Source organism: Motacilla alba, chromosome 3 (genome assembly GCF_015832195.1).
Source record: "Motacilla alba alba isolate MOTALB_02 chromosome 3, Motacilla_alba_V1.0_pri, whole genome shotgun sequence".
Classification (NCBI taxonomy): domain Eukaryota; kingdom Metazoa; phylum Chordata; class Aves; order Passeriformes; family Motacillidae; genus Motacilla; species Motacilla alba.
In genome coordinates, this window is record NC_052018.1 from 81,681,746 (window position 1) to 81,709,702 (window position 27,957).

General features: G+C 36.3%; 1 protein-coding gene across 2 annotated transcripts in view; it reads right to left on the bottom strand.

Moving 5' to 3' along the window:
* The window catches only part of SDCCAG8 (SHH signaling and ciliogenesis regulator SDCCAG8), a 116,363-nt gene that overhangs the window by 26,838 nt on the left and 61,568 nt on the right, over positions 1–27,957 (bottom strand). For both annotated transcript variants that reach the window (XM_038130324.1, XM_038130325.1), the window contains exon 16: positions 23,225–23,356. In XM_038130324.1, the coding sequence (XP_037986252.1) occupies positions 23,225–23,356 (132 nt within the window). The remainder of the gene's footprint in view (positions 1–23,224; positions 23,357–27,957) is intronic.

Below are 27,957 nucleotides of genomic sequence, written 5' to 3' on the forward strand. Positions count from 1 at the left end.
TGGTGGACAACTGTCCACCTCACACCTGGCTCAGCCTTGGCTGAGGCGAGGTAATGAACAGGCCGACAAAATGAACCCAAGCCTCCCTCCCGAGGGAGGCCACTTTTGATCAGTGTTGAGCAACATATGCAGGCTTGAGCAGGGGGGCAGGCAGGCAGCTCAGGGAAAAGCGTGCGCTGCTGTAACTCAACTGCAGATTAAGCTGAGTACTGCTGTTTCCTAAGCTCCAGATAAGGAGCCTTCTGGAGAGTAGGAAAAAAAACTAAAGTGAAAAAAGAACGGTAATTGTAATTTTACTTTTAAATTATTGTGAATCTAGGCTGCACTAGAGCAGCGGTTGTCCCAGTTTAAGACAGTGTATTTTCCAGCAAAGATTCTAATAAGGAAGATGCTTCTCTAGTTAATGGTTTGTTTCTAATGTCTCTGAAACCACAACATTACCTGCTCAGGAAGTATTTACCAACAAATGAATGTTTGGGTGTCTCTCGTGTTATCTCCTTACATAAAAATCATGATATTAAGATCATAATGTACTTAAAATCTCTTCAAATAAAATAATCCTAATTATTGAACTTCTGTACTGCAGCATTAGGCTTTAATTTCCTTAGAAACAAATGTTATCAAGGAGAAAAAACTACATTTACAGGCCTACTAAAAGGCCTGATCTCATTGAAACATACAGAGGAATTTAGAGTTCTATTCTCTGACAGTAGAAAAATGACTAAAATCTATTTCTGTTACAGATCTGGATACAATAGCTTTCATCCTGATCCAGAATAACTCCTGTGAGCTGTAATGTGAACTACAGATTCCTGTAAAGCACACAAAACCCCGTGAAATGCCCAATCCTGTGCTGCTAAAAACTAAAGGAGTTCTGCCTTTAATAGAAGCAGGCCCCTTGTTAGCATAAAGAGCACCTTGTCAAACAGAATACAAATACCAAGCTAGTACATTATAGCCACAAGCACAATAGCCCCACTCTTTTTAACTAAGCAAATCCTAGAGAGAGCAGTTTTCCCCCAAAATCTTGGCATCAGCGACAAATTCAGTGAACTGATGTCTCAAAGTGTTCACGAAAGATGCGGGAAATTTGCAGAGGGGCACGAGCTTTTCATTTCAAAGAGAAGGGAAATGTATGTTTTCATTGTAAAAAATGAGAGTGTGAAAAAATCCTAAGCACTCAATAGCTCTCTTTCAAGTATAAAGTTCAGAATTACATCTCCCAAGTTTCCTGTACGTTAAAAGAAGAACACACAATAACGATCTAAAAATCCTTCACAAAAAACCAACAAGCAAGGATGAAGCAGTACTCGCCTGGGGGCCAATTGCCTCTCCAGCAGCGGTAAGGCTGTTACTAGGCTTGCAGTACCATTTGTTCCATTACACAATCTCCTGAAGCCTTTTACAGAGAGCTAAAACAACTGCCTGTACCAACACGACACATGGCTTTCCATCCCGACTCTTTGCTAATCCAGACGCTCCAACCATCTTTCTTTAAGATGCCATATGGTTGGCAGAAGCCTGTAGATCTAGCAGCACATCTGCTTGTATGTTACTTCTCCCCTCCAACTCCCCCCTCCACACCACAAAAGAGAGAGCAAATAATTATTTTACATGTAACCAATTAAACTGCATTTAAAGAGGACGGGGATTATTTAGCTCTAGATATTTTAAAAATATAGATTGTCGCAGAAGATCATTTGTCTCTCAGTGATTTGGGAAATACAGTGAAACAAAACAAAGAAATTAAAGGCACATGGGCAAAAGGATCCCTGCATTTGAATTATTTAAATGACTGCCATTCAGACCTTATGCCTGAAGATTTATTTCCCACATTAATGTACCACTGAAGAAGGGATTGAATTTGCTCTCGGCTTTTGTCAAAGGTGAATCCGACAAGCAGACTAGGAAACTATAATACACCAAACCATGCTTTGTTAAGCAAGCAGAGTGAGTCTGTATGCTAATGACTCTGCAGGAATACACTGTCACACCGATTTTTTTTGGTGTGATGAGCAAAGATTATTCACACCATAAAAATCCTGGTTGCACTGGCATGCAGGCATCCAGGTTATCTCTTTAGAATCCAGACGCCAAGGAAGACAGGCTGCAAAAATAATTTTGTTTGTGATGAGTTATCATTTGTCCATTTATGACATAATGGACTATAATAGAAAAGAAAAGATACACTTTAGAGCCTGAAATGAAAAAAAAAATAGAACCTAGAAATTATAAATAAGTTTTCCTATAAAATTCCCACTGACCACTCTGTGATGAATAACCATCTCAGTTAATGAAGAGCAGGCAGAGATAGAAATATGTAAGGACAGACTGCACAATTTTGCAGCTCTGTCTGCTGACAATTTGCAGCACCTTTTCTTCAGAAACACTATTTCCTCAAACTTTTCCTGCATCACTAAAATAAGACATCAAAGAGATAAAAGATAACATTTCTACCTCAAATGCTGCTCACATGTATTGCTCATGCAGTTGTTGTGAAGCACTGTGGAGCACAGGAACATGCAGCACATGTGTCTGTTCTAGCAAGAACATCTTTTTCAGAACAGAAACTAAACATGTATTTGCTCCAAACAGTCTCCCTGCACCAAGTCTCCATTGCAATGTGCACAGAACGTTCCCTTGCCTTCACAAAAACAGTTTTCCCTGCAATATGGGATTGCTTGTGTTCAACTACACAGTGAACAAATTGTTTTTCCCCTCAGCTATTTAGGAGTTAGAGTTCCTACACAAATGATGGCGTCCTATCCTCACAGAAAGAGTCGACCAATGCTGAAGGTTTGGTTGAAACCAGCACTTTTGAGGACAATACTAGGTTTCCAAGCTGTTTGTTTAAGGCTAGTGCTTTCCTTTCCCCTAGTACTCTCTGTCTCAAGGCTATTTAAAATTTCATCAACATTGCTTTGAACAATTTTATACAAAACCAAAATTTAAAAAACTATTTTCTCCTCCAATAATTAAATTTTTTTTCTCTTTTTCTTAAGAAAAAGATGACAGAAGTTCAAAACACACTTGTATTTCAAAATTCAAAATGTGGCAATGTATTCAATGACGTAGCATTTTAGCCCAGTTTAAATTTGATAGGGCTTGATTTACCAGTTATAATAAAGTATATAAAGGGTATTTACAGTAACAAGAAATATTTATAACTAGAAATTAGGATTTCAGTTAGTTCTATGCACAATAATAAAATTTTAAAAACTATGCAATGAAGCCAAAATATATGTAATAAAATCAACAAAACCTCTCTCCAGCCTCTTGGGTTAATCTCTTCAGACCTTCTATGTTTCACACATATTTCTGATCATTAACCAATTTTCATTTCAGGTATTAATGCCCAGGCTTGGCCCACTTGCCCCAATCCTAGGAGACTGTGGGAAATGAGAGAGAAGTTATTTTCAATTATCTGATTGAACATATTCACTTCCTTTATTTTCCTAGATGAGGAGTGTCTTTGTGTATCTTTGCATTTTCCTGGAAGGTTCTTAATAACTCAGTATTACTTAGGGTTGAAAAATGCCTATTTTATCTACTGTGTTGCTTGGGATAGCAAAGCAATAATCAACACAGCAGGATGTCTCCTGAACATATCAGGTCAAAACCAATTGTCTGTGACCACATCTGGTATGTCTGTGCACATCAGCTGTGACTGAAGTTCCAGAGGAAGGTGTGCTTGGAGAGCTGTCTCACAGACTGCCTCGCCCCACGCCAATCCTGCAGCAGCAACATCCAGAGCTGCCCTCCTTTCAATAAGAGTCCATAAAAACATCGGAAACAGAATTTCAGAAATAGAAAGCATGGCCAGCAGAAGTCCTTTGCACATGTGAAACATGCATTTGATTAGGCACTTCAGAATTGCAATTTACTTTTTAGGCAAGAAGTATGGTTTTAGATTTAGATATGAGAGAGAAAATTAACTTTGTATAAGTCCTATGACTTCTTGTCCAAGAACAGGTGAATAAAGGAACCACGTGTGAAGTCTTCACCAAGACCGGCTGCAAACTGACTCCTGTAGAAATAATGAAAATGCTGCACATGTTCTTATTGCTTGCATACTAAGAAAGAAAGAAAAAAGAAATATATAGTTTATTCTCTTGACAAGCAAGGGAAAATTATGAAGGTGCAGTGTGTGTCAAAAGCTTCTCCCTTGCCTGCAGAGTGTAACTGAACTGCTGCTTACCCATGGCCACCATTAATGATTTCCAGTAGAAAGTGCCAATAGGTTCACTGGATTGCAGTCTGGAATGCTTGAGAAACAGGCTGGGTCAGATGAAGACTCTGCTACCATATCTTATCAGATCTTTTTGGGTTTGTTTGGGAGGGGCTTTTTGGAATGTGGAGTGTAAGTGAAGTTTTTTAAAGTTTGTAAAGAAATTACAGTTCTTATTATATGGAATAATAATGATTATAAAAATAGGTTTAAAGCCTCCTGTATTCATGTTCTAGGTATAATCAAAAATGTTTGAAATAATAATTGTAAATAATTCACCCAGTTTTATTGGGCACTGCATTTGTAAGTTGTAGAAGCAACAGAACTTCTACAGTGATTTGTAGAAATGACAGAACCCTCTTCCTCTTTTGAGACAAAGAAACAGGGAATTGAATGTAAAACTGCTTCAATTTGAAAAGGACTACATGAGGAAGTGACGACATTAGCAAGGGAATTGATTTCTTCATGAAATAACCACATGAACACCCTCAGACATCCATTATCAAAAGAGAAAACATAGAATCACTACACTGCTTACATTACTTCATACTGGCATTTTCAATTCTGTGGCTCCTGTTTTAGTATAATTTCTAGTTCTTGATGGTGACTTCATGCACTTAATTTTAAGAATAAAATAAAAAAATATACCTTAAAGGGAAAATAGGTAATCAACCAGGTATTTGAAATACTTCAATTAACATTTTGACAATTTTCATGGTATGCAAACTACTCTAATGTAATCAGTTTTTATTAATTTAACTCCTTGAATATGAGAAAGAAAATAAATTACAAAAACGTCTAAGATGCTCTGCAGTACCTAAGTTCCAAATTTCTACAAGTGTCAGCTCTGGAACTATTTTTTTGTCTCTTAAACTTTGCCTTCCTCATCTGGCACACACAGATCCTGGAAGTATTTAGCCTCCATGCTGCAGTTTGTAACACACCAAGTGCACATGAACAATACATGCCCTGATGAATTATTTCTTATTCAATAATGACATGTATTTTACCATATACAACTATTGTGACCTATTACTGCAAGTTGCACTTGCATTTATTTCTAGAGCTTTGTAGCATTTGGATTTCTGAAATTTTACTTGCAATCTGATGTCTCTGCCACCACAGCATTGTTATAATCAAAATTAATAGGCCAAGACAGTCTTCTAAAATTAAATTCTGGTATGAAAGGTACATTTGATCATTTGGGGATCTCTCTTCAGATGCTGACAGGGAGACAAGTGAGCGGATGTAGAGAGAATCTGGATATATGGTTCACATATGGGCCTAACAAGAGCAATCTCTTCATATAAAGACACTATTGCTCATGCTAAGTCTACCTTGTTTTCTAATCTCAGCTGAAAGGAATGTTGGAATCTGGGGCAGTTTTCTGCATCAGAGTCTGTTATTTAACTGTCTGATGTCAGAATTATTGTGTTTTCACAGAACCTCTGTAGTTTGGGGTTGCTGTTTTGCTGTATTTTGGGGGGTGGGTTGTTTAAGACTATCAATGCTACACCCTCTTAGGAAATCTTATTCTTCCTGGTTTTTTTTCCACCCAAAGCACCCTGAAATTCAGGTACCCCAGCTGACACAGGATTTTTAATTTTTGGGGTTTTTTTTCAGTGTTATATTAGAACTACAAGATTACCCCCGATTCAGGAAACCTGGTATTTGGTATTGCCAAGTACGGCATGTTTTTAAGCACAAGTCCTTCATCTGAGTCTAGATCCAAAAATACAGGTCCCAAAAGCATAACACTACATTGGTTGTCATCTAGGGCTTCCGTTTGTACAGCACAGAATCCAGTATGTCAGCACAAGACAAAAGCACTGAGGAAGAAGAAGAAAACAAATCTTGGTTGCTAAGTTAGCCTGTCATGTAGTAAACATTTGTGTGAAGCCACACACCATATGACCCAAAGGCTCAGAAAGCTACAGCTAGGTTAAAAAAAAGAGAACAGGACAAAGGAAATCCAGTTGCAAATATGCAGAAGGTAGGATGTGGACCATTGCTCATTGTGGGGAAACCTTTTACTTTGATCAACATACAGCTGTACCTGAGGTACCTGAGGTACAAAACTTTGCTCAAACAGGCTTGGAAGAAAAATGCCAACATTCATTGATGCCTATAACTCATAACAAACAATCACTTCACAGCTCAATCTTAGAAGATGTTAGACAAGATTAGTGCAGTACTAAATCTACACAGCACACAGACGCCCTGAATCCAGCAACATCAGGATCTGTAGCACAGCATGGGTAAAACTGAAACACAATGCTTGGAAGAAAACAGCCATAGTTCCCAACAAAGTGCTGAGAAGTCTCTGTTAGCTGCCACAGCTCAAAGCATTCACAGGATCAGGAAATTACCAGAACTCATGTTTAATGGATTTAAACAACTGAGTAAAACCACACACAGCACCACCTCCAAGCCATGCAATCCCAAGCAACAACTTCGAGAAAAAAAGCACTGGAACACAGAATAGAACATGTGAATATGTGAGGTACTGTCTAAGCTTACTTCAATTTAAGGAAAGTTGTCAGACAAGGAGGTTAAAGGCAAAGGTTGCCCCTTATGGCTGTGAAATAATTTTGCAGTCAAGTCATTACAGCAACAAAGGGGCTTGAAGGTTTGCAGGTACCTGAAAGTCACATGGTTCAAAGACCGTTCTTCATTTAGTTCCCCATGACCAAAAAAAGAAAAATTCTTTTTAATTCAGGGTCCTAATTAGGATGATAATTAGAAAAAATCCCAAACCATCACACTTGACAATAAGAACTTACGTGTCTACACCCAGACTCTTTTGTAGCATAATGTCAGCAGAAAAAGAACTAAACTGAAGAAAGTAGTCTACCTCACCTACCTGGGGTCTGAACTTAATTCCAAGTTTTGAAGGAGTGCAAGCCTTTTGAGGGAACTCAGCCAGCAATTCAGGCAAAGATTTCTTCAAAGGAAAAAAGAGGCTTGATTTTTTCCCCCCTTTTTCTTTGTCCTCCTCTTTTCTTTTTTGTAATAAAACCAACAGCTCCGATTTGTGAGCACAGTTTTGAAAGGAAGGGAGAAAACACCATTACAAATAGCAAGCAAAGCTTTCAGTTTATGAATCTACTAATTCATCCATGAAATATCCAGGTTGCCTTCATCATCATTTCCAAAACACCATATTATAAAAGGTAACAATGGAATACTAGGCTGGTCTGTTTCCCATATTTTAGGTTGTCTCAGCTGGAAAGTGAATACAGGCTATTGCCCCAGGATGAGTGAATAATTTAACTCAAATGCAATTTTGCACAAAATTACTTTCACAACTGGGAAAAAAAATGCATGGCTAGTCAGACTCCTTGTTAAACATAAGAAATTGAGTTTCCTCTCCCCCCCACCAGCTAAACTAGTATCATTCACAAAGTTTAGTTCACAGTGTTGCAGTTAAATCAGGGAGGTATAAATCTTGACATCAAAACACCAAGCTTTTCTGTGCTAGAGAGGAAATTGCCCCTACACAAAGTGTCAAGTACAAAGCTTAGGCATTGCATCTCAGACAGTTCTGCACTGGCCTGGTTGAAATCTCTGGAGTAAAATTTATGCTGAAATAGATGCAAGACAAAATCCCCAAATTGTAGACCGACAATTTAGAAGAGGTCTGTTGCATGTGGAAATGGTTTTGATCTTCAGATCATAAACTCCTGGAGGCACAGATCTTCTTTAATTACATGACTACAAAGCACCATGTGTTTCCATTATGCTATTTAAATAATAGATTTAATTTGAATTTACATTTGTTGATGTAAACATTACTGACTGTAACATTACCCTGCAATCTGATGCAGAAAGTCACTGAAGTATTAGAAAAAAACTCCTTCCCAAAAAGATTACAAAGAAAAGAATCCCCAACTGTGCTATTTAAAAATATGAATAGAAATTAGCTAAATAGAACAGAATAAATTTTAGTGGAACAGAAATTTTAGGATGATATTTTCACACAAACAACACTAACATATCAAGTAATTCTAATTTTTAATTCTGCTCCACAGTTTTCCATTGTGTTTATGGGACCAAATGAATTCAGATGTTTCTAGAAACCAAAGTTCCACTGATTAATAAAAGGAAATAAAGTAGCATGGGAAGGATCACTCACTTATCTTGCAACACTGCTTTAACCAAAGTGCAACTGGGGGACTCTGCTAATGAATTTAACTATCAGGATGCTAATCAGTTCTGTTTTTTACCAAAATTAATTTAACCTCTGTTTTTGCATAAATACACCCTGCTGTTTAAAATTTTGGGGCTGCTTCTGTACATTTGGGGGGGGGGGGGGGGGGGTGGAGTTCAAATGGAGCAGGTTATGCTGGGTCCAGAGACAATTCAGCAAAGAACAGCCCAGAGCGAAGCATTTGAACACAGTATCATAGGGTAAGCTTTTCCCTTGCACTATTAATAGAAAAAACCCAAAACCAAAACATCCTACCCAAAAAAACCCAGAGCTCACTATCGCTGTATAAAAAGGATTTTAGCTTTGTATAAATGACCTGCAAGCACTTCTAACACATGGTGTAATTGTTCGTTTGAGAGAACCTAGGCTAAAAGACGAAAAACATCTATGTACCATAAAGATCGTACCAGTCAGTTTATGCCATGATGCTATTAAAAAAATTACTTAACAAATTCTTGAACTTGCAGATTATATCTAATCATAATATCAGCATTAATTATAGCAACTAAGTCTAAAATTTGCCAAAACAGAGGTAGTTGAAAGTGGCAGCAGACAGTAAGATAGAAAAAAAGTAATAATATTCTGTAAAGATTGTACTGGCTTTCAGTTCTGAACATGTAACTCACAAGACCCCTGAGCAAACAAGTAAATTGCATGAAAAATTTTGAACAAGCAGAGGTTTTTGTTCACTGTGTACATCCACAATATATATTTTTTCAGAAGATCCAGAAATCTTCAGAACATTTCCAGAAAATATTCCCTCTACATGTACTGCTGGAATACCTAAAATTACATTAAACATAAGAAAAGCATGAAATAGTAAATGGAAAAGAATACAAAACAGTGCTATAAGAATATTTTTCATATGTCTTTGAAGTTTTTATCTTCTTCCATGTTACTTGATGGTTTTTTTTTCCTCTGGTAGTATGTGAAATGTGAACCCTCTAATCCATTCTCTCTTTTCCTTTTGTCCTTACACTAACCTGCAGAAGGAATGAGTGGAAATAAAAGGCTTTCTGTCTGATCTAGAAACTCAAATAGAAAAAAAAATTCTGAATGTAAGTAAAAAGATGATGGGCAGACAAAAATCAAATAAGTATTTAAGTGCTACGTTTGAAAAAAGACCCCTTATTAGATCCAGATCACCATAAACAGTCCCAGCAGTGGGGGAACACTCAACACTGTAGATGAAGGATCAACAGGAATTCACATAATCTTGGGGTTTTGATCACATCTTTAACAAATGCACGTACTTATGGCAAGGTACTCTGGAATGCAAAAATTTAATTTAACAAATATGAGAAAAGCATAATATTGACAACTTTCTTTATACTTTGCACATTGCAAAGACAGTCACTATAACTTGTTTTGGTCTTGTTATTGTTCACTTCTCCATCCCCAAATCTCAACTGTGCTACAAGAGGGTAAAACTCTTTGTAACAACCAGATTTTCTTAACCTACTTGCACTTTTGAAATCACGTTCAGAAAAAATGCAGTGAATCTGTCAAAATTGTTATTCATGAGGGTACAGGCCTCCCACTTCAACTTACAGCAGCTACCTAATGATTTTAACAGGAACTGACCATTTCCAATATGTAACAGATAAATCTCTCCTTTTGAAGAGTGGAAAAAACAGCTGAAGTTTCTTGAAAAACTACTTTGGTAAACATACATGTTCCATCAGATCTATGTTATAAAAACTGGATGACCAAGTCATAGACACTATTTTTAAAATATCAATGCAGATATTAATAGGACTTTAAGGAATTACCACAATATATTTACCATTAAAGCAACTAGGCTGTTTACTGCAATACTTTGGTGACCTCAGAGAAGTCAATACAACAACTTTTTCAATCAGAGGGTGAGAGGCCTTTACATTTGATGGAGTCCTTGAAGAACTGGGCTTCCATTGAAAAATAATGGAGCCCTTCTTCATCTAAACCAATACATGAAGGTACCAGTTCTAGTGCAGTAGGTGTGTTATCAGCTCCTGGATCAGTTACAGGAATAACTATCAACATTCAATCTCACAGATTATAACATAATTTTGCTCATATAACAGAACAAAGCCAAAAATAGTATTTTGAAATCATTGAATATTTCAATTTAGTGTCTGTAGAGAAATTCTTACATTTCCATTAATATGGAGGAGTAACGCTGTTTTGATCCTTGCCACAGACTATTGATTTTACACATATATACATGAAAAACTACTGTGTGAGCTTTTTGTGTTGCAGTACCTTTCTTAGTAACAATAAAAAAGACTTTGTTTCTTTTGATACAGTTTAAAAACAGTTCTGTAAATACAGAAGCAGCTAGCAACTTAACATCCTTTTTTGCCCTTTCTCTACCTTGGTACAGGACACTGAAATCAGTATTTCAGTAGTAGTGAATTCCAAAAAGCGCTTTTCCTCAAAAGTACTTTATGCTCATGACATTAACATCAATTTTATATTGAGATAATTTCATTGTCCACTACCATTAAGTTCATCATCTGCTTCTTTCTTTGTCAACAAGAGCATCTTCTAGGTTAGGACAAACATGGCTTTGTTCACCTTTGCCTAAGGCAACACAGATTTGGAAGCACAAGCCTTCAAGAACTAGCTTCCACAGAACATGTAACTATCCCAAATACACATCAGGGCTAACCTAGAAACTGCTTCCAAGATTCTCCTATAACAGACTTACAAGCATTTACCAGTCATAGTGTTTCTCTAAGATGGACCACACAGAACAGTAATGCAGAGAAAGGAAAGTATGTCCAAGAAGTAGAGGTCAAAGCCCTTCTCCTCCTAGAGGTGCCACAGGACTTCTAACACCTCAGTAGAATACAGGATTTTTTTTAAAAGGGTTTTGCCTGAAAGACTCTCAAATATTTTAGGTTGGACTGTACATTGGACTGGACACATTTTATCAGAGTCAAGCAGACCTTGCTGTCACTTGGACCTTCTGTTACAGGAAACCTGTAATTTCAAACACAATCCTTGGACAACTGACCATCAATCCATTTTAGAACAACAAACTCAATGAAGATATGGAGATATCTGTACTCAGCTTTAATATGTATTTTTCCATTTCAATCACAACTGCAAAGAGTAAGAGGTGTAATGACTGTTGCTTCATTGGGATCATTATGGTGTCCTTTTATGTTCAGAGACAGTGCCACATATAGAAATGATGGATTTAATTTCCAAGCTGTATTATAATTATCTACTCCTTACAAAATGAGCAAAGAACTATGCGTTGGTCATAGAGTTCAACAGGGCACTATCACAAATAATTGCCTGCTATGATTACTCTTTCTGACATGAAGCTTGGATTTCAAGTCCTATTCTAATTCAATGGCTTCTACCTTTGTTATTTACTACCAATTCCTCTGCACCCAGCAATGTCAAGAGGTCAACAATTAAATTAATTCAGAATACACCATGAACGTAAGAGTGACCCTATATTATATCTTCATTTTTTCCCTTTGATAATCCCTTTATTTGACTGCATTTCAGTAAATTATCCATGTAGTTTTTATTTTGACAGCTCTCTTTACAGCAGTAAAACAAAATGTGTGCATTGCAAATGGCAAAGATTCAAATTTCAGCTATGTTTATCCAAAATAGCACTGAACTGCTTCTGTACTTATGCTATACTGCCTACAGCCTTACGGAAGGGGAGACAGATGGGATGAATTTAGCAGGGAAACAGCTGTGGCTTGAAGAAGAGACAAGCAAAAGTTTTGCTATCAGGCTTCATTATGTATCAAGGTACCAGTAAAATGTGTATCCGTAAGGCAGCCAAAAAAGTGTTTTTCATTTGACTAGTGATAATTACCTTTTCTCAACAGCTGACAATGTTCTAAGCACCATTAAATAGGTATAATAATTAAGCAATAAGATAAGACAGGCAGTGCCTTGCTGGGGATTATTGCTCGCCTCGGGTGTGTTGCGAGGCACAAGGCTGAAGGGTGAGTGACTTCAGCCACCCGAGAAATGTAATAACCCCTCAGAAATGCACTGCCTGGAGTGTCTTCTTGCTATTAAAAATGGAAATTTAAAAACGACAAAATGCTAGACACATTTCCTGTGGATTTTATTGACATGGGTTAACATTACAGGAAGTCGATGCAGAAACTCCATTTCTGCCTAGCCTATGAAAGTCCTTTCCCAAGGACACATATGTCTCTGCTCAGCTTGTTTGGGCATTTTATTCATAATACTTATTTGAGAAGCACAAGTATTTGCATCATCTAACACATGCGTGACAAGGCACAAAAGATTGTAACAGCCTTCACAATGGTAAAAGTTAAAGTGTTCTTAAGTCATGCGCTCCCAAAAATTTATTCTGTGCAATTGTCTATGTTTGGTATCAATTTACAGACAATTTTTTTTAGTTCTGAAATTGTGTGTATCTATAGATACACATATGTTTTTTTTTAATATATATATATATATATATAAAAGGTCAGCGTCTCAAATTATCAAAGCATTAGGGAAAAAGCCAAACAAAACAACCCAAAAACCCCAGAAAACCTTTTTTGACTACATGCAAGTCACATAGCTAAAACTAAGGCTATTTCTCTGGTAGTGTGGGAAGTGCTAGTGCAGCACTCACAAAATTACACCGCTTTACACAAGCCGAGAAAGTTTACTGTCATTTCAGCCATGCCACTGAGACACTGGAGACCTGAAACTATTTAACAGCCTTGACTTGAATCAAATCAGAATTCTGAAGATCATTCAGGATCAGGCCCCAAGTAATGAGATATGTTTGAGACAAGGATCCATTTTCATCTGTGTAACTGAAGGCAGAATCTGGGTCTCTGAGGTTAAAAAGAACTTGAAATAAGTTAAAAATATCCTTTCCCCTTTCTTCCTCTCCATACATGACTTTACAGTCCACAAAGAACAAGTTAAACAAACACAGAATAATCTTATTATCCTTTTATATGTCTTTCATATTTTCCATCATCACTGCTTTATTCCAGAACCAACCTGAGCAGCCCTGCTGAGAAGCACACACAACACCGTCTGGAGTAGCCTAAAAATACAGATGCTAAACAGGTCTTACCATACTGTTCTTCCTTTTAGACACTTCCATAACCTCTACTTCACTAAAACTTTGTCTAGTTGAGGGATAACACATTTAAAATCACATTTCTAAAAACTAGCCCAGTGCCTGTTACTATTTGACTACTACCAATTAGCACTATCACAAGGCTTAATAAACACAGTTAATTGTTTAGCATTTAATTTCTTGTAGGATGGCAATTTTTTTGTAGCACACTCAGAAACTGATAATGAATATGACTGGAGCTCTGGAAGTTTAAGTCAGAAAAGAAATAGGCAAAATAAAGTTCTGGCTGCGTTTCACCTGACAAAAACACTGAAAAAAATTGGCCCCTGATCTTGTAATGCATAAACTAAGCACTTAGTGAAAGATGGAAACAAACAGCATGATTAGAAAATATCCCACTTTCAAGTGCAACATTGGCATGGAGCTAGTGGCACAAGACACATCAAGGCTAAACAGATTTAAGAACTAAAGGTTAAAGAGATATAAGAACAGGTTAGATTTATATATGGAAAATGAGAATATCCACACTTAGATCAACTTTCAGAGGAACAGCACTGGAGCCTGCAGAAGCAATCAAAACACTGAAGTTATTGGTAAAAAGCAGTCTTCCAATAACCTTGCAAAACTCCATCACTTATGATATTAAAACATAAATTATCATTAGTTTGTGTCTCCTTCTCTTACAATAACCTTGAAAGGAGACAGGTGAATAGATTTTGTTACAGAGCTGGTAAATTTTCATGACACACTTGCAAAGCTCTTTAAATGTTACTCATCTGTCTTCATTTTCAGTTCTCCACTCTATGGGAACAGAGGGTTTTAAATAGCCTTTGTCTGAAAATCTCAGAATCGTACACAGTGATCAAATCTAGAAAGAAATCTGCTACTGCTTACTACTGCTTAAAGTAATTTGCCCCATGTGTTAATAGTTAAATTTTACTGTAATTGTGAATTCACTGAAGGCTTAACAGGAAAATATCAATTACAGTCAAATATCCCAGCTAGGTATTGGCTGCTGAACTACTGCACAGTCTCACAGTGGCTATTTGAAAAGGGTTTGGGTGGGGGGTTTTTTTGGCTGTTTTTTAATGATTTTTCTGACACATCACAACCATATCACAAAAATACAGTGCAGAAAATGAACTTTAAAAATGCAGATGGAAAACAATATGGAAGAAAGAAAAGTTGATTATAACAGTCAGGGATTTCAAGTTAATTTTTTAGATGGTCAAAAAAAATCAAAACTTGTTAGATTGTTAAATGTTTTAGGAGGAACATTGATATTTAGGGCGGTTCTCCAGACTTTATACAACATTGGAAAGGCTATTACCCTTTTGAAAAGGTAGAAAACTTTATTCTGTAATTTCGGGTACATTTGAGCAGGTAACTCAAGCTAATTTGAATGAACAAGACAGATATGCTTTTTGGTGTTTTCTCTTGCCATTAAACAGCTACGTTTTTATGCTCAAGACAGCAAAGGAACACACTGACCCAGACTGCTCCCTTCTTATTTCACATCTCAGGGGAAAAGTGGTGAGGAAGCTGGTCCATAACTACCACCTTGGACCAGAGGTGTTACTACCAGGCACTGAAGGCAAAGTGTTTCAAAGAAGGTATGCTAGTGGTGAAGTGATAAATTGGTGGATTAAAACAATCATGTATGACCACCAGAAGCAACCCCTATTCAAAATTAAAACTCTTGCAGGCATGTAGCAAATGTAGGAGAATAAAATGGGGTTCCCTGGAAAACAACGGGTGCATTTCTGTCCAGTTATGCACATCTTCTTCAGTGTCAGTTATGATCTGCACAGCGAAAAGAATTTCTAGAGCTTGCCGAATCAAGGAGAGTCTGGGCTGAGCTGTCAAAGACATCACCTTTATCCACCTCCATTTTAGAGGAATCAAGAATGCTTCGTTAATGCTAAATTAACATTTAAATTTGAAAACCAACAACTGTGCTGACAACAGAAAGTAACAAGAACAGCCTGGAACCTTATGTTGTGCTGTTTTATATCACACATATTTCAGGGCTTTTTACATTCCTAGTAGACAAGAACACAAGCTTACTATTAGTGGGCTTTGACTCAGTTCATGATGGCATGAAAATGAACTATCCCTCTTCTGTTTTGGAGAAGGCAGAATACATTAAAGTAGTAGGGCAGAAGATACACCCCCTCTGCAAGAGTCTGGTAATTGTCCACTTCTGAGAGTAAGTCAGAGAGCTGGTAGCTGTTGACCACAGGAACAAGCAAACCTGGCTATTTTCCCACCTAGCTTTTCTTTAAGACATAGACTGATACAACTTTCCCAGACATCATCTTCTACTTCCTCAAACAATAAAATTATGGTGGCCAGCAGTCTTGATGTGCAAAGTGAACACAGACACTGTGACTTCCCCTCTACATCTTCTTCCTCATATTGACTGTACTGCTATGCAATTAAATCAAGTGCAGCATTAACTAATCCTTAAAGAAGATAATTCAGATAATTATCAGCCCATTAACATGACCTCAAATGCAAAAAAAAAGGCTGCAACAAATTCAGAAACGAAAGGAATATATAAGGACATGGAGATGTAATTGGAACATGAGAAACTGAAAGATAAGCTAGATCAACCAGTTTTGGTCACATGAACCCTAAACTCTTTGACAGTTCATTTTTTGATTAAGGAAATGAAATAAATCTTACCAACATTAACTTTAGCAAAACATTAAATATCATGCCCATCAGCAACTGTTAACTAAGTTGTTGACAAGTATCTGACTAAAACAAAGAGCACAGCCAACAGGAACAATTGAAACGGAAGAAGAATTTTCAGAGAATTTCTTCACATTTAAACAGATTTTTGAATATTTTGAATTATGACTCAGCACAAAAAAAGGAGGAGTGGGCTGATAGATTTAAGAGATGTTATCAGCTTTGAGAAAGTCTGGGATACTGCACAGAAAGAAATAGATGACTCAGAAGATTGAAGCACCAGACACGGGATGAAAGTCTCACACTATATATTCAATGTGTTCTCAGTTCATAGTAAAAGTCTCTGCTGAAAACTTGAATTTACTTGGGAGAAAGAGGTCCTGGATGCACTTCTTAGTGTACTGTCAAAAAGGCAAACGTGACTGTAGGATTCATCAGTCAATGAATTTCTAGTAAATGTATCAATTCTATATATACAAATATATTTAAATGTCCCCATCCAAGACCCAAGACAGTTTTGACTGTCTATATTTAAAAAAGATCAACAATTAGAACACCATGGTGATGAAGAGCTTATTGCAAAACGAAGAACAAGGAGGAAGACTTTACTTAAAAGCAGAGGTAGGACTGAATAGACAAATCCACTGTCTACAATTATTTGCATTACCAGTGCAGATTCTTTTGAAGAATTGCTTGTCCCAATTTTGGCTCAAAGACAAGTAGGCACAAACGAAACAGAGATTAATTCAGACCAAAAATAAGAAGGATCCTAATGAAAAGATCAGTGGAATAAGTTGTCCAAATTGGAACGGTGAGGCCTACAGAAGAAAAATATATGTGTATAAACTATATATATATAGATACATATATTTTAGATACACACACTTGGAAACAGATGAACACAGTACTCTGTGACCTAGAATGCATTGTACGGAACACTATTAAGTTCCCTAAATATCCCTCTGGAAATTGGGTAGGATATTCCCCTCTGCTTCTTATTTGCTTCTTAAAGCTGAGAACTTATTTGCATACAATTTTGCAGCATTTTATGAAAATCTTGTATTTCACTCTTTGTATACTTCAATTTTTCTAACAACTAAGAAAATTTTGCTTTGCATGTCTGCTGTTTAGGTAGTTGGGGAGTAAATCTTTAAAAAGAGTGTTTGGGGTCTTATAAACTTACATAACTTATTAACTATTTTGAACGGGAATCTTATACATATAAAAGCATGAATAATAGATGTATTTATACCACACTATATATAGACACCTCTTTAAACTGAGAAAGGGAAAAAATAGTTAAAAAGATATATAGTAAATAGACAAATGGTGAACAACACAAGAATTGGGAGGGAGAGATTCTGATCATCCAATTTCTATTCCAGAGAATCTGAACTGTGAGCAAACACCCCAGTATTAAACAAGACTCTGGCAGGATTTGCAATTTATATATGTGTGTTAAGTGTATACAGACTAGCCATTAATTATTTCCTAATAGCAGGTCTCCGGAGTATACATTTCTCAATGTAAAATATGAGTCTACTAAAGAGTAATAAAATAATTAAGTAATAGTGACAATCCCGAGGTCTGGACAGAGCTGAGTTTTATCTGTCTGCACTGCAGTGCTGACACACAGTGACCACAAAGCTTTTTACAAACTCCTTGCATGAAGGGCTGCACAAACAATTATGTATCTCCAATTGCTACAGCTATCCTGTTACAGCAAAAGCATGCCAAAGATACATGGGGGTGTGTAATGATGCTCAGGAAAAAGTGCAGCACATGGCTCTTTAGACATTGAGACAATGTGAGTCTCTCTATATCTTTAACATCAAAGTTTTTTTTTTTGACACTACCTATGTAATCTCTATTTTCAATTTAAAAATTAATGCACTTTAAACTAAAAAAACACAATATAGTGCATTTTTAAGCTATGATTGCATTGCTAAACAGATGATTTGACTAATAAAATATACCTCACTATCACTTTAAAAATATACTAATCTATTGGTAGAATAAGGAAGACAATATATTTAACTGAGAATGAACTGGACTGGAAGAAAATAAAGGTCTTTCAGGTAATGACATAACCTAAATTCGTCCATCTGTCATTGTTTCTTGCAAACACACATACACACAAAAAAGTAGTTCAGTTTTAAGGAGAAAATGTAAAATTTCAAATGCAACTTGATTGCTCCAGTTATCAAGAAATAATTTTAATTAGTAGTTCCACTGAAGATTTGCCAAGAAATCCAAAATTTCTATTCAGCAGTGTAATAGTGACAGCAAACTAGCTACTGTGATTTAATATAGCAGATACTTGAAAATGCTGGTGTATTCTCCCTAGATATGTCTCAATTCCCATAGATATGTGCTCTCTTAAGCATACATGATCTTGTATACACTACTACTTAGTAACAAAACAAAACAAAATTAATGGTGGAAAACAGCGTTTAAAATCCTTTTCAAACCGAGTATCACATTTTCACTCCAGTGGTCTGTTTAAATATCCATTTTAGCTACCTTTCCAGATAAGCTTATCCATAAGAATCATGCATTTGCCATAGGTAGAAAACAAATATAATTTGTCACATGTTGTGCCATACAGACATTTCTGCACAGTTGCTGCACCACACTAGAATGTCTGAAGGGGAAGACACCCCAGGTAGTTGGCTGCAGACACATCTCAGCAACATGGCACGTAGTTCCAATTTGACACATAGAGTCTTTATAAATCCAATGTCTATGAAGTCAAACAAATCTCCTTCTTATTTATAGTAACAGGCGAGAGCAGATCTCTGCCGTCTTGTTACACAGATGGTTGTAACATTTTTATAGTTAACTTACAACCACTGATGCCTAAGGAATAGACACACATCTGCCCCAAACTGCCAGTCCTGTAGGCTCTTCTTTTTAACTTTAGCTAGTAAAAATACAGCCGAAATACGTCTAACAGTGTCACCTCCAAAAAGCTACCACAACAAAAAGCCCCATACAGATTTGCATTAAATGTATTATTATTGTTAATGTTACATAGGTTGGACATTACACACATTACAGCAAAAATTACAGTAATATGAACCGTAACCACAAGATCTGAGAGAAAATTCATAGCCCCAAATTTCATATGCTGAACTTCAGAAAAATGTTTGGAAAGAAACTCATTAGAAGCTTCTAAATTTGTGTTTTATTAATAAGATTTTAAAATAGTCTTATATTTCATATAAACTACTGTACAAATGCTTTTTTTTTTCTTTAACTGCTTGATAAAAAGTAAAGGCATGCCTAGCTCATCTTGAAAAAAGGAAAGAAATTGCCTAGGATTTTCTTCTCCTGCTTGAAGGTCTTCAACAGGAAACACACACAGAAAAGAGCTAAGCTATACTTCATTAAATGCCTCCCATTTTAGATACTGGCTGTCCACAGAAGCAATCCTCTAAATAGCTGAGTTACAATCAAATACTTGTTTTAGAAAAGTAAAATCATAATTGAACCTTGTAACTATAAGAGTTGTCAATTAAGTTCAGTGAAAGCCTGATGAAATTCTGACCCATGGCAGCTTGGGCAAAAAATACTTTTTCATATATATGTTCAAACAATAATAGATCTAGGCAGGGTCTTGTCTTTTTCTTCTTACTCTTCAAATTGGAAGAGAAAGGAGCTTGTGAGAAAGTGGATCTGCATTTGCATAAGTGGTCTAACTACAGAGGTGAAAATGCACTCCTGGAAATTCAGTTTGAAAACACATTAAGGAAAGAATGAACCAACTTGATACATACAGTTAACCAATTCATTTGGCTTTGAATTCTCCTTCATCTGGAATCTATTCAAATTATGTAGAGTGGAGCACCAAAAAAACCCCCCAAAAGATAGAAACCTTTTAGTTTTGCTTCATATTCTTTTTATTCTTAGCTAGTTTCTACCTTTACAGCTGCCTTATAAGAAATTCTGTACTTTCTGTTATCTGCTAATTTCTACTATGAACACAAACCTACAGAATTGGAATTTGAAGAATTTAATAATACAGTTTGCTTTGAGGTTAAAAATTTATAAAAATGGACTCTGCTGCATAACAGACAAGATTTTCTGCAAGATTCATATCCATGAAGATACACATGATGACCAACTCCACTTGGACTCATAACATGTCACCTTAGTCCTGCAAACTGTACATCTTTCAATCCAAGTTTGCCTCAGTAGCATGCAACAATTCTATCATTTAGGATGGACATCTAATTCTTTTAATGCCATATTTCACTGAGTAAAATCACAACAAAAGGGATGGATATTTCCATTAAACTGAAAAGGCTGATTCAGTATCTTATTTAATGACTGGCACTTAAAGTAATCTCTTTCTTAGAGATTTGCTTATTTAATTTTGGACTATATTCATTTGCAGCACAAATTCACACAGAGATAGGAATGGCACTAAAACACTTTCCTTGTACAGTTTCAGAAGTGCAACTATTATGATTGCCAAAACGTTTTTGCTCCAAAAGAAACTCTGACTGATCATTTAGGTATTGTTTCTTCCACAAAATAGTTATATCAGGGCCTGTCATGCTGTCCCTGGATAAAACAAGTATGGACACTGATATCTTCTCAAACAAATATCACAATACCTCATTTTTTAAAATGCAAATGTTAGGTTCCAAGTTTAGCCAAAATCATTTTAATACAAGAAATTTTCTGAAGCTCCAGAATAACAGCAGCTAGAAAATTAGGTCAGAATGCACTTTGTGAGACTGTGTTGCAAAACAGCCACTGCTATTTGTAGCTGCTATGTGTATATAAAGAATACAAAGGCAAAACAAATGTGTTAAGAAGTAACCATCATCAACAGTATTTTGCTGTGATTATTAGTATCTGATGGATGAAAATCTGAGGAAAAATACATTATTATTCATTGTTCTGCTTTTACTAAATAGTACAGTCAGATCTCTATTTTTAAAATCAGAAGACAAAAATTACTATTTTTATTTAGTGGAAATTCTTCAACATAAATATATGCAACTGCAAGATTTATTTGCTGGAGTAGTTATTCCTTCTGCCTTCTTCACCTAGATTTGTAAACTTCACGACCAATTTACAGCATTTCGGAATTAACCCTGAAAATCTACTACAGTTTTCACAGGGAAAATTAAAATTAGATTATACTGACTTTTTTAAGCAGTGTAGAGTATCAGCCTTGTCACTTATTGGAATTTAAATTAATAGAGTGCAAGATGACAATTAAAAAGATGTTAAAAGAGGCATCTCTTAAAATGCTGGTAAAGTATGCTGTTCATGTTTAAAACACCTGATAATCTCTGCCATATTTACATATTCTAAAATATTAAATAAGACAAATGCTATTACTGCCCTGTTTTCTCTGTTGTCTGCAAAACAGCAGCAGAAGGTAAGGCATTGCCTGCAGCATGACCACTCTGCTTTCAAACCACTTTTGTGTTCTGGATTAATGCTTTCAGTCTTTTCTAGTGTATAATCATTGCTGCTGCAGCAGAGAATGAGCAACATTTTCCAGTAGATCTATCTTATTTATAAAAATAGATAGAGGAAAGGTTACCCTAAAAACTTGCAAAGCACTTTTAAATTCTACTAGATACTCATAATTCTACAGAAGAGCAGCTAGGAGAAAAAAGAGGGGGAAATTTTTTTCTCCTGAAAGTAACCTCGAATTCTCAGTCCTGCATATGGTAAGAATCCACCATAACTAAAGAAATCAAAAAGGAGGTGAGATAAATGGAAAGATTGTGTGGTTACACAGATTAGGGACACAGTTGCAGCGTTTTGAATTTCTTTGTTCTCTGAGCTATAAATGATGATGACAATCCAAGGTTACAGAAGAACAGGATGCGGTACAGACAGAAATCTGAAAGGGGAGAGGAAAGAAGTGGTTCTGGATGACTGAAATGAACACATGAAGTGCTTGCAAGAAAGAAGATTATAGACATAGAATAAAGAGATGGCAATAAAAAAAAAATTAAAAAATCAATACTTTAAAGAAATGAGCATACAGGACTGGCTGCTTTAATACTTGCAAGCTCTGCTCCTCTCAGGTGGTCAATGATGAAAAAAAGCAAAAAGAATTTTTCCCAGTGGGAGCTGTCTAGTCCAAATTAAGTTAAACTGCATTTTGCCTTTGACTACTGACAAGACATAGCTTGGATGACTGGATTTGCCGAGTTAGCTCTCAGCCTCCTCTTTACTTCATCCTCTACCTCCACAAGCATGTCAAAACTACCTCCAGTGCCTGTTACACTTATGTGGAGTGGAAAGCAGGACAAGAAAGCATAGATGAACTTTCTGGAACCAAAAGGAAAAGACTCCACAGTGATCTTTGAGGAAGTCTAATCCATATCGCAGCACAAGCCATTATCAGTCTGGATACTCTGGCCAGAACAGTCAATTGATATTGGTGAAAATATTTCCCACTACCCTTGCTGCAGCTGCTCCCAGCTCATCCTGAGGAAGTCACTGCTTCTCTGCAAGGCTAGTGGTGCCTGGAGATGGTCAGTATTTCTTTGACCATTTCTCTGGTTACTATGATTTTCAGTAAGATTTGTCTGTTTATACAAGTTAAATGATGGTAAATCCCAAAAATACAACTATGTACACAGCATAATGGAACACACATCTGTACTCTACATTCACATCACTGAATAACCTCCTCCCTCTTTCCTCCTCAGCTCCCCCCTCTCTTTTTTTTTTTAAATGGTAAGACTATTCATACAAGTTAGAGCAGAGAACAGCCGAAGCAGCCCACACACATATGTACTAGGTTTAAATTCTCTGGAAGACGATGTTGTTCAAGCTTTCCTTCTATTTATCCAAAATGGCACAAGCAAAATATGTTAAAAAAACCAACTTGACAGAATGGTTGGGGAGGGGGAAGGAGTGGTCATTTCAAAAGGAATGAATATTACTTTCACACAACCTTGTGTCATTTTTACGTTTACACAACACGACTGGTACAGCTGAGCATATCACATACTGACAGATTAACAGGACCTCCTACCTCGACTTCATTCTCTCATGCATTCTCCCGTGCTGGATACATTGTTGGTCCAATTCATCATTCCGTTTCTGCATCTTCTCCAATCTGCCATGAAGATACTCTTTTTCCTGACTAAGCTGGTTGACTTCAGATCTACAGAAGTAAAACAAAGCGATGATGGATGTTGTCAGATTTTATCCTGTAGTGTGCCATCAATATGTGGCTTCAGCATTTATACAATTTCATACATTTGTATGTAATGTATAAACAAGCTATTACCAGAACTTACAGAAACAAAATGCTGTTTCAGATAATCTTAAAACAAAAGAATATGATACTGGTGGGTATCTTCTAAATATGCCACTGGTAATCACTCAATTATAGATTTGCTATGCTAATTTCAGCCTAATTTAAACAGGCATGCCATTTGGCATTATGCATCGATGTTAAATAAGATCAATAAATGTAAATTCACACTTGTTAAGCAAGAATTTAGCTAACATTTTGAAAACACACTTTAACTTCTTTATTGGCAAAAGCTAACATTCAGTTTTAAAAAACAGCTACTAAAACCTTGTTCAACCTTTACTCCGTTTTATAGGTTGAACTCTCAACAGTTCACAGGTTGAACTCTCAATAGTGGTACCATTTTAGAAACTTTAGTAACCTCCTATGTCTAAAATAACACTGCACAGATTAAAAAGACATCAACAACAAAATCCCCATAAACCCCTTCCCCACAAAAAATACTCACACTCAACAAAAACCCAAAGAGGTTTTTCCTCACTAAGAGGAAAATTAACTAAACTTTCAGAAACAAGGGACAAATCATACAGGCACACACTAATCTACATAAAACTCAGCACAGCCTTTAAGATTATTAGTCACTTCTAAGCAATTCTTATTCTTCACGGGTGAGCAGAGACACCAGATCCATGAATGACCTGGGACTGCTACTTGCTACATCTCTAACCATCAGCCCATGGAGAAACAGGCATGAGCTGTTTCTTAATATCAGGAAAAGACCTCAGATTAAATAGTGATAAAATATACATTATGCACTTGTACAATTTTAACTCTTTGGAAAAGGTTAATGAGAACATGTCAGAATCTGCTATACCATCAGAAAGTACGAATCAAAAGCAAGCAAATTTGATTTATGGCATCTGCCACTCCATATCTCAAGGTTAAAAAGCTTCAGATATATCTTTAAATCATAAACTTAAATATGCTGCAATTACAGCAGAAAGATACTTTACCTTCCTGGCTGTTACAGAATGCAACAACAACTGACATTCTGCAAAATACAACAAAGTGCATGGATGAAGGAATACTCCTCCTTCAAAAACATGTTGTTACATTGACAAGTCAAATCTAGAAATGACAACATGAACTTTTCATGTTTAAATAGAGAACAATGCATGGTATCATCTGTGAATCTAAAAGAACTTAGCAAAGGAAACTTTGGACCGAGACTGTATGTAATTGAATTTAGATTGAAAGTTACAGCTCTATTAAGGAAGATCACACACAAATACATCAGAATTGTGCTGATAAATCAAACTTCAGTGCACTGGAGTTTCCTGGATGTGTACATAATAGTGGGCAGGATGTTATAGGAAGGTAGCAGAAACTGAATTTTTCCACCATTTTACAGAAATACTAGTAACTTAAATGTCAGCATTAACAAAGCACTGCCAGCTGGACCAACTGTTATCACACAATGTGAATGCAGCCTGTACTTGATACTGATACTGTAAGACAGACAACCAGCAGATAAAAGCGAAGTTTCACTGCAGAGCAGCTCAAAGAGACCTGACACGGGACTAAATTCAATTCTGCATTCCTTTTTTGCCAGCAAAATTCAGCAACAGCATTTGCCATGTAGGAATACTGTAAATTGTCACATTTGTTGGGTTTCCCAACTGGGAGATCCTGTTTCTTTTTCTGTATTTATATGTGACTGTCTCATTCATGGAAACAGCAGAAGCAACTTTCAAGGTGATAAAATTCTCCAAGTTTTACAAGGACTTATTCATCTCCATTACACTTGAAGGTGCCCAAAGTCTTTCTGGAAAGATCAAGTAATTCAAATCAACCAAAACCAAAACACTACTGAAATCACAATTAATGAAACCAAAGTATGTAATGAATTAATTAAATCCACGAGTATCATAATCTCCAGTCGCTAAAATAGAGCTCTAAATGCCTGATGCTTTGAAGCACATTGTGAGTGTTGTCTTCTCCTAAAACATCTTTTGTAACTACAGTTAAACACAGAAAAAAAATTCTAATAATGGCATTACTTACACAATGTCCTTTCCATGTAACTAAGAGTCTGACCACCAAGACTCAAGTATTTAATGACACTGAAATTTTGAAGGGCAGCACATATGAAGGACAGAATGGTTAGGTCCATGTTAAAAGGTTCATGGGTGCTGCCATTAAAGAGAGAACACCAGTCCAATACAATACTGCATACCAAGAATCTCCCATCATCACTTGTCAATGATTCCCTCTGTGTCTTTAAACACACCTTTCTTCACCTCAGTTTCCAAAGATTAAGATAAGGCAGCTAATTCTTTGTGATATTTAAGTAACATCACACATTATTGGGTTAAAAAAAAGCCCCAAACCCACCATCATTGTACTAAGCCTGATAACTGTACTGAATGCTATAGCACATTTATACAGGAGTAGGCATTACACTCAGCCAGAGGCAGGACCAGTCCTGTGTAAATGCTTCTGAACAGCTCTGCTCCCAAGGTATCACAGCAGGAAAAGAGAGGGGGGTAAGTGTCAAAGCATGCAGTGCTGAACTTCAGAGACAGTTCACTCACAATGCCAGGGACAGAGGCAAATTAGAGAAATCTGTGCGCTAATCACTGTGTCTGATGCATCCTGCACAACTAAAGGACACAGCATGGATGTGCTGATGCTGCTCCACCAGAGCTACTCTGGGTCCAACAGTCTGAGCAATAAACTGTGGTGGACTCAGTAGAAACTGAAGTATGCAGGCATTTGGAGTGCTGCCACTGGAGCTGAACTCAGCAGGAAGGGGCACTTCTGCAGACTCAGGCTGGCCCCACAATTCAGGCAGTCACGGATCTGTGTGTGCTTCTGAGATCTGATACACTCAAATGACCTGTATGAAATCGCTGTTATTTTGAAACTGCACAGAGCAAAGCTACAACATCACATGAAAATGTAAAATGCATGCTTGTAATTGGATGCATAATAGATTTTGCGAAGTCTCATTTACTTGTTACTATATCAAATATAATTGATGGGGGCAGAAGCAACTACAGAAACAAAAAACCCTCAATACTTCTGGATCCATTTAACTACCTCAACTTCTATTTAAAAACCACTTTAAAGTTTTATCTATCATCTTTGCTGGAAGAATCTTGGAAAAAACCCCAAACAGATTAACCTCCAAACCACTTAAATACTAAAGGAAAAAAAAAAAAAGAGAAAATGTTAAATAGTCAAAATTCAAATTTGACCTTAGGATATCTTTAGGATGAGCTGATTTTTGAGCAATAAGGTGGCAATGCTGCCTTTACTCCTCTGAACTAGCTTTTTAATTTCAGTGCTTTTTAAACACTGCCTTTTCCTGCTCTTAAAACCAATTATTTACTTGCACAGAAATTAAATACATGCTCTAAAATATTTTCTGCTGATGCAGTATTGTTGCATCTAATTTTAATGACTGAATCTTCAGACAGACTGTTCCCCATCTTCATACAGCTACCTTCAACAAACATTTCACTCCTGGTATTGAGTGCAACGACTGCAGTCAACCAAACATGCAGAAAAATAGTTCAGCCGGGTATGTGTTCTTTACTTCAATTAAACTCACACAGTTGGATGCCTACTGTTGCCAAACCAGTAATATAATTTATACATTATAGTCCAAACAGTAAAACTACACTAAAAGTCATTTAACAATATTTATAACACCATAAAATACAGTGTTAAAATATATGAACTGCAATATGTACCAAAATTATAAAATTTGTTTCTCATCATCAGTGATTAAAACCAGGATCATTGCTCTAGCTTCAATACTCACAACCCTGGTGACAGATTAGAATTCAAATCTTAATGATCAATTTACAATTAACAAGATAGAAGTGAAACAAATTAAACTAACCATTATATATAACGAGACCCAATGGACTCCCATTGTTCCCCTTAATTACAAAACGCAAATCACAAATACACAGTGGCTAGTGTTAAGCATTAATCTACAACCTAGAAACTCAGACAGTGACAATCAGAGGGAAAAAAGAACAAAACAAGACAGAAACAGAGAAGAAATCAACAAAGGACTATATTTTTAGACATGCCTATGCATACGAAAACCTTCACAGACACTATCTTGTTTCTGCACAGCTTGAGGGGTTTATAATTCGTCTGACATTGTCTTTCTGACACCTCTCTGTGTAGGGACTAGCTCAAAAAATGGTTCCAGCTTACATACAAACACAAAAACTTCAGTTTAGATTCCTCAGAAAACCTGCATTAAATATAAAAATATGTGTGCCATTCAGATCATTCAACTGATATTGTAGAAATACATACTTGTCACAGATAAATTTGAAATGTCTTTTATTACAAATGGGTACTTCCTATCAAAACAAATAAAATTTAAATAAACTTACTACATCTGTTATTAAAAGAGCTTGAGTGTTCTACCAATTAAATAATGGTATTGGTAGCACACAGGTATTTCTTAAACCCATGAAAAA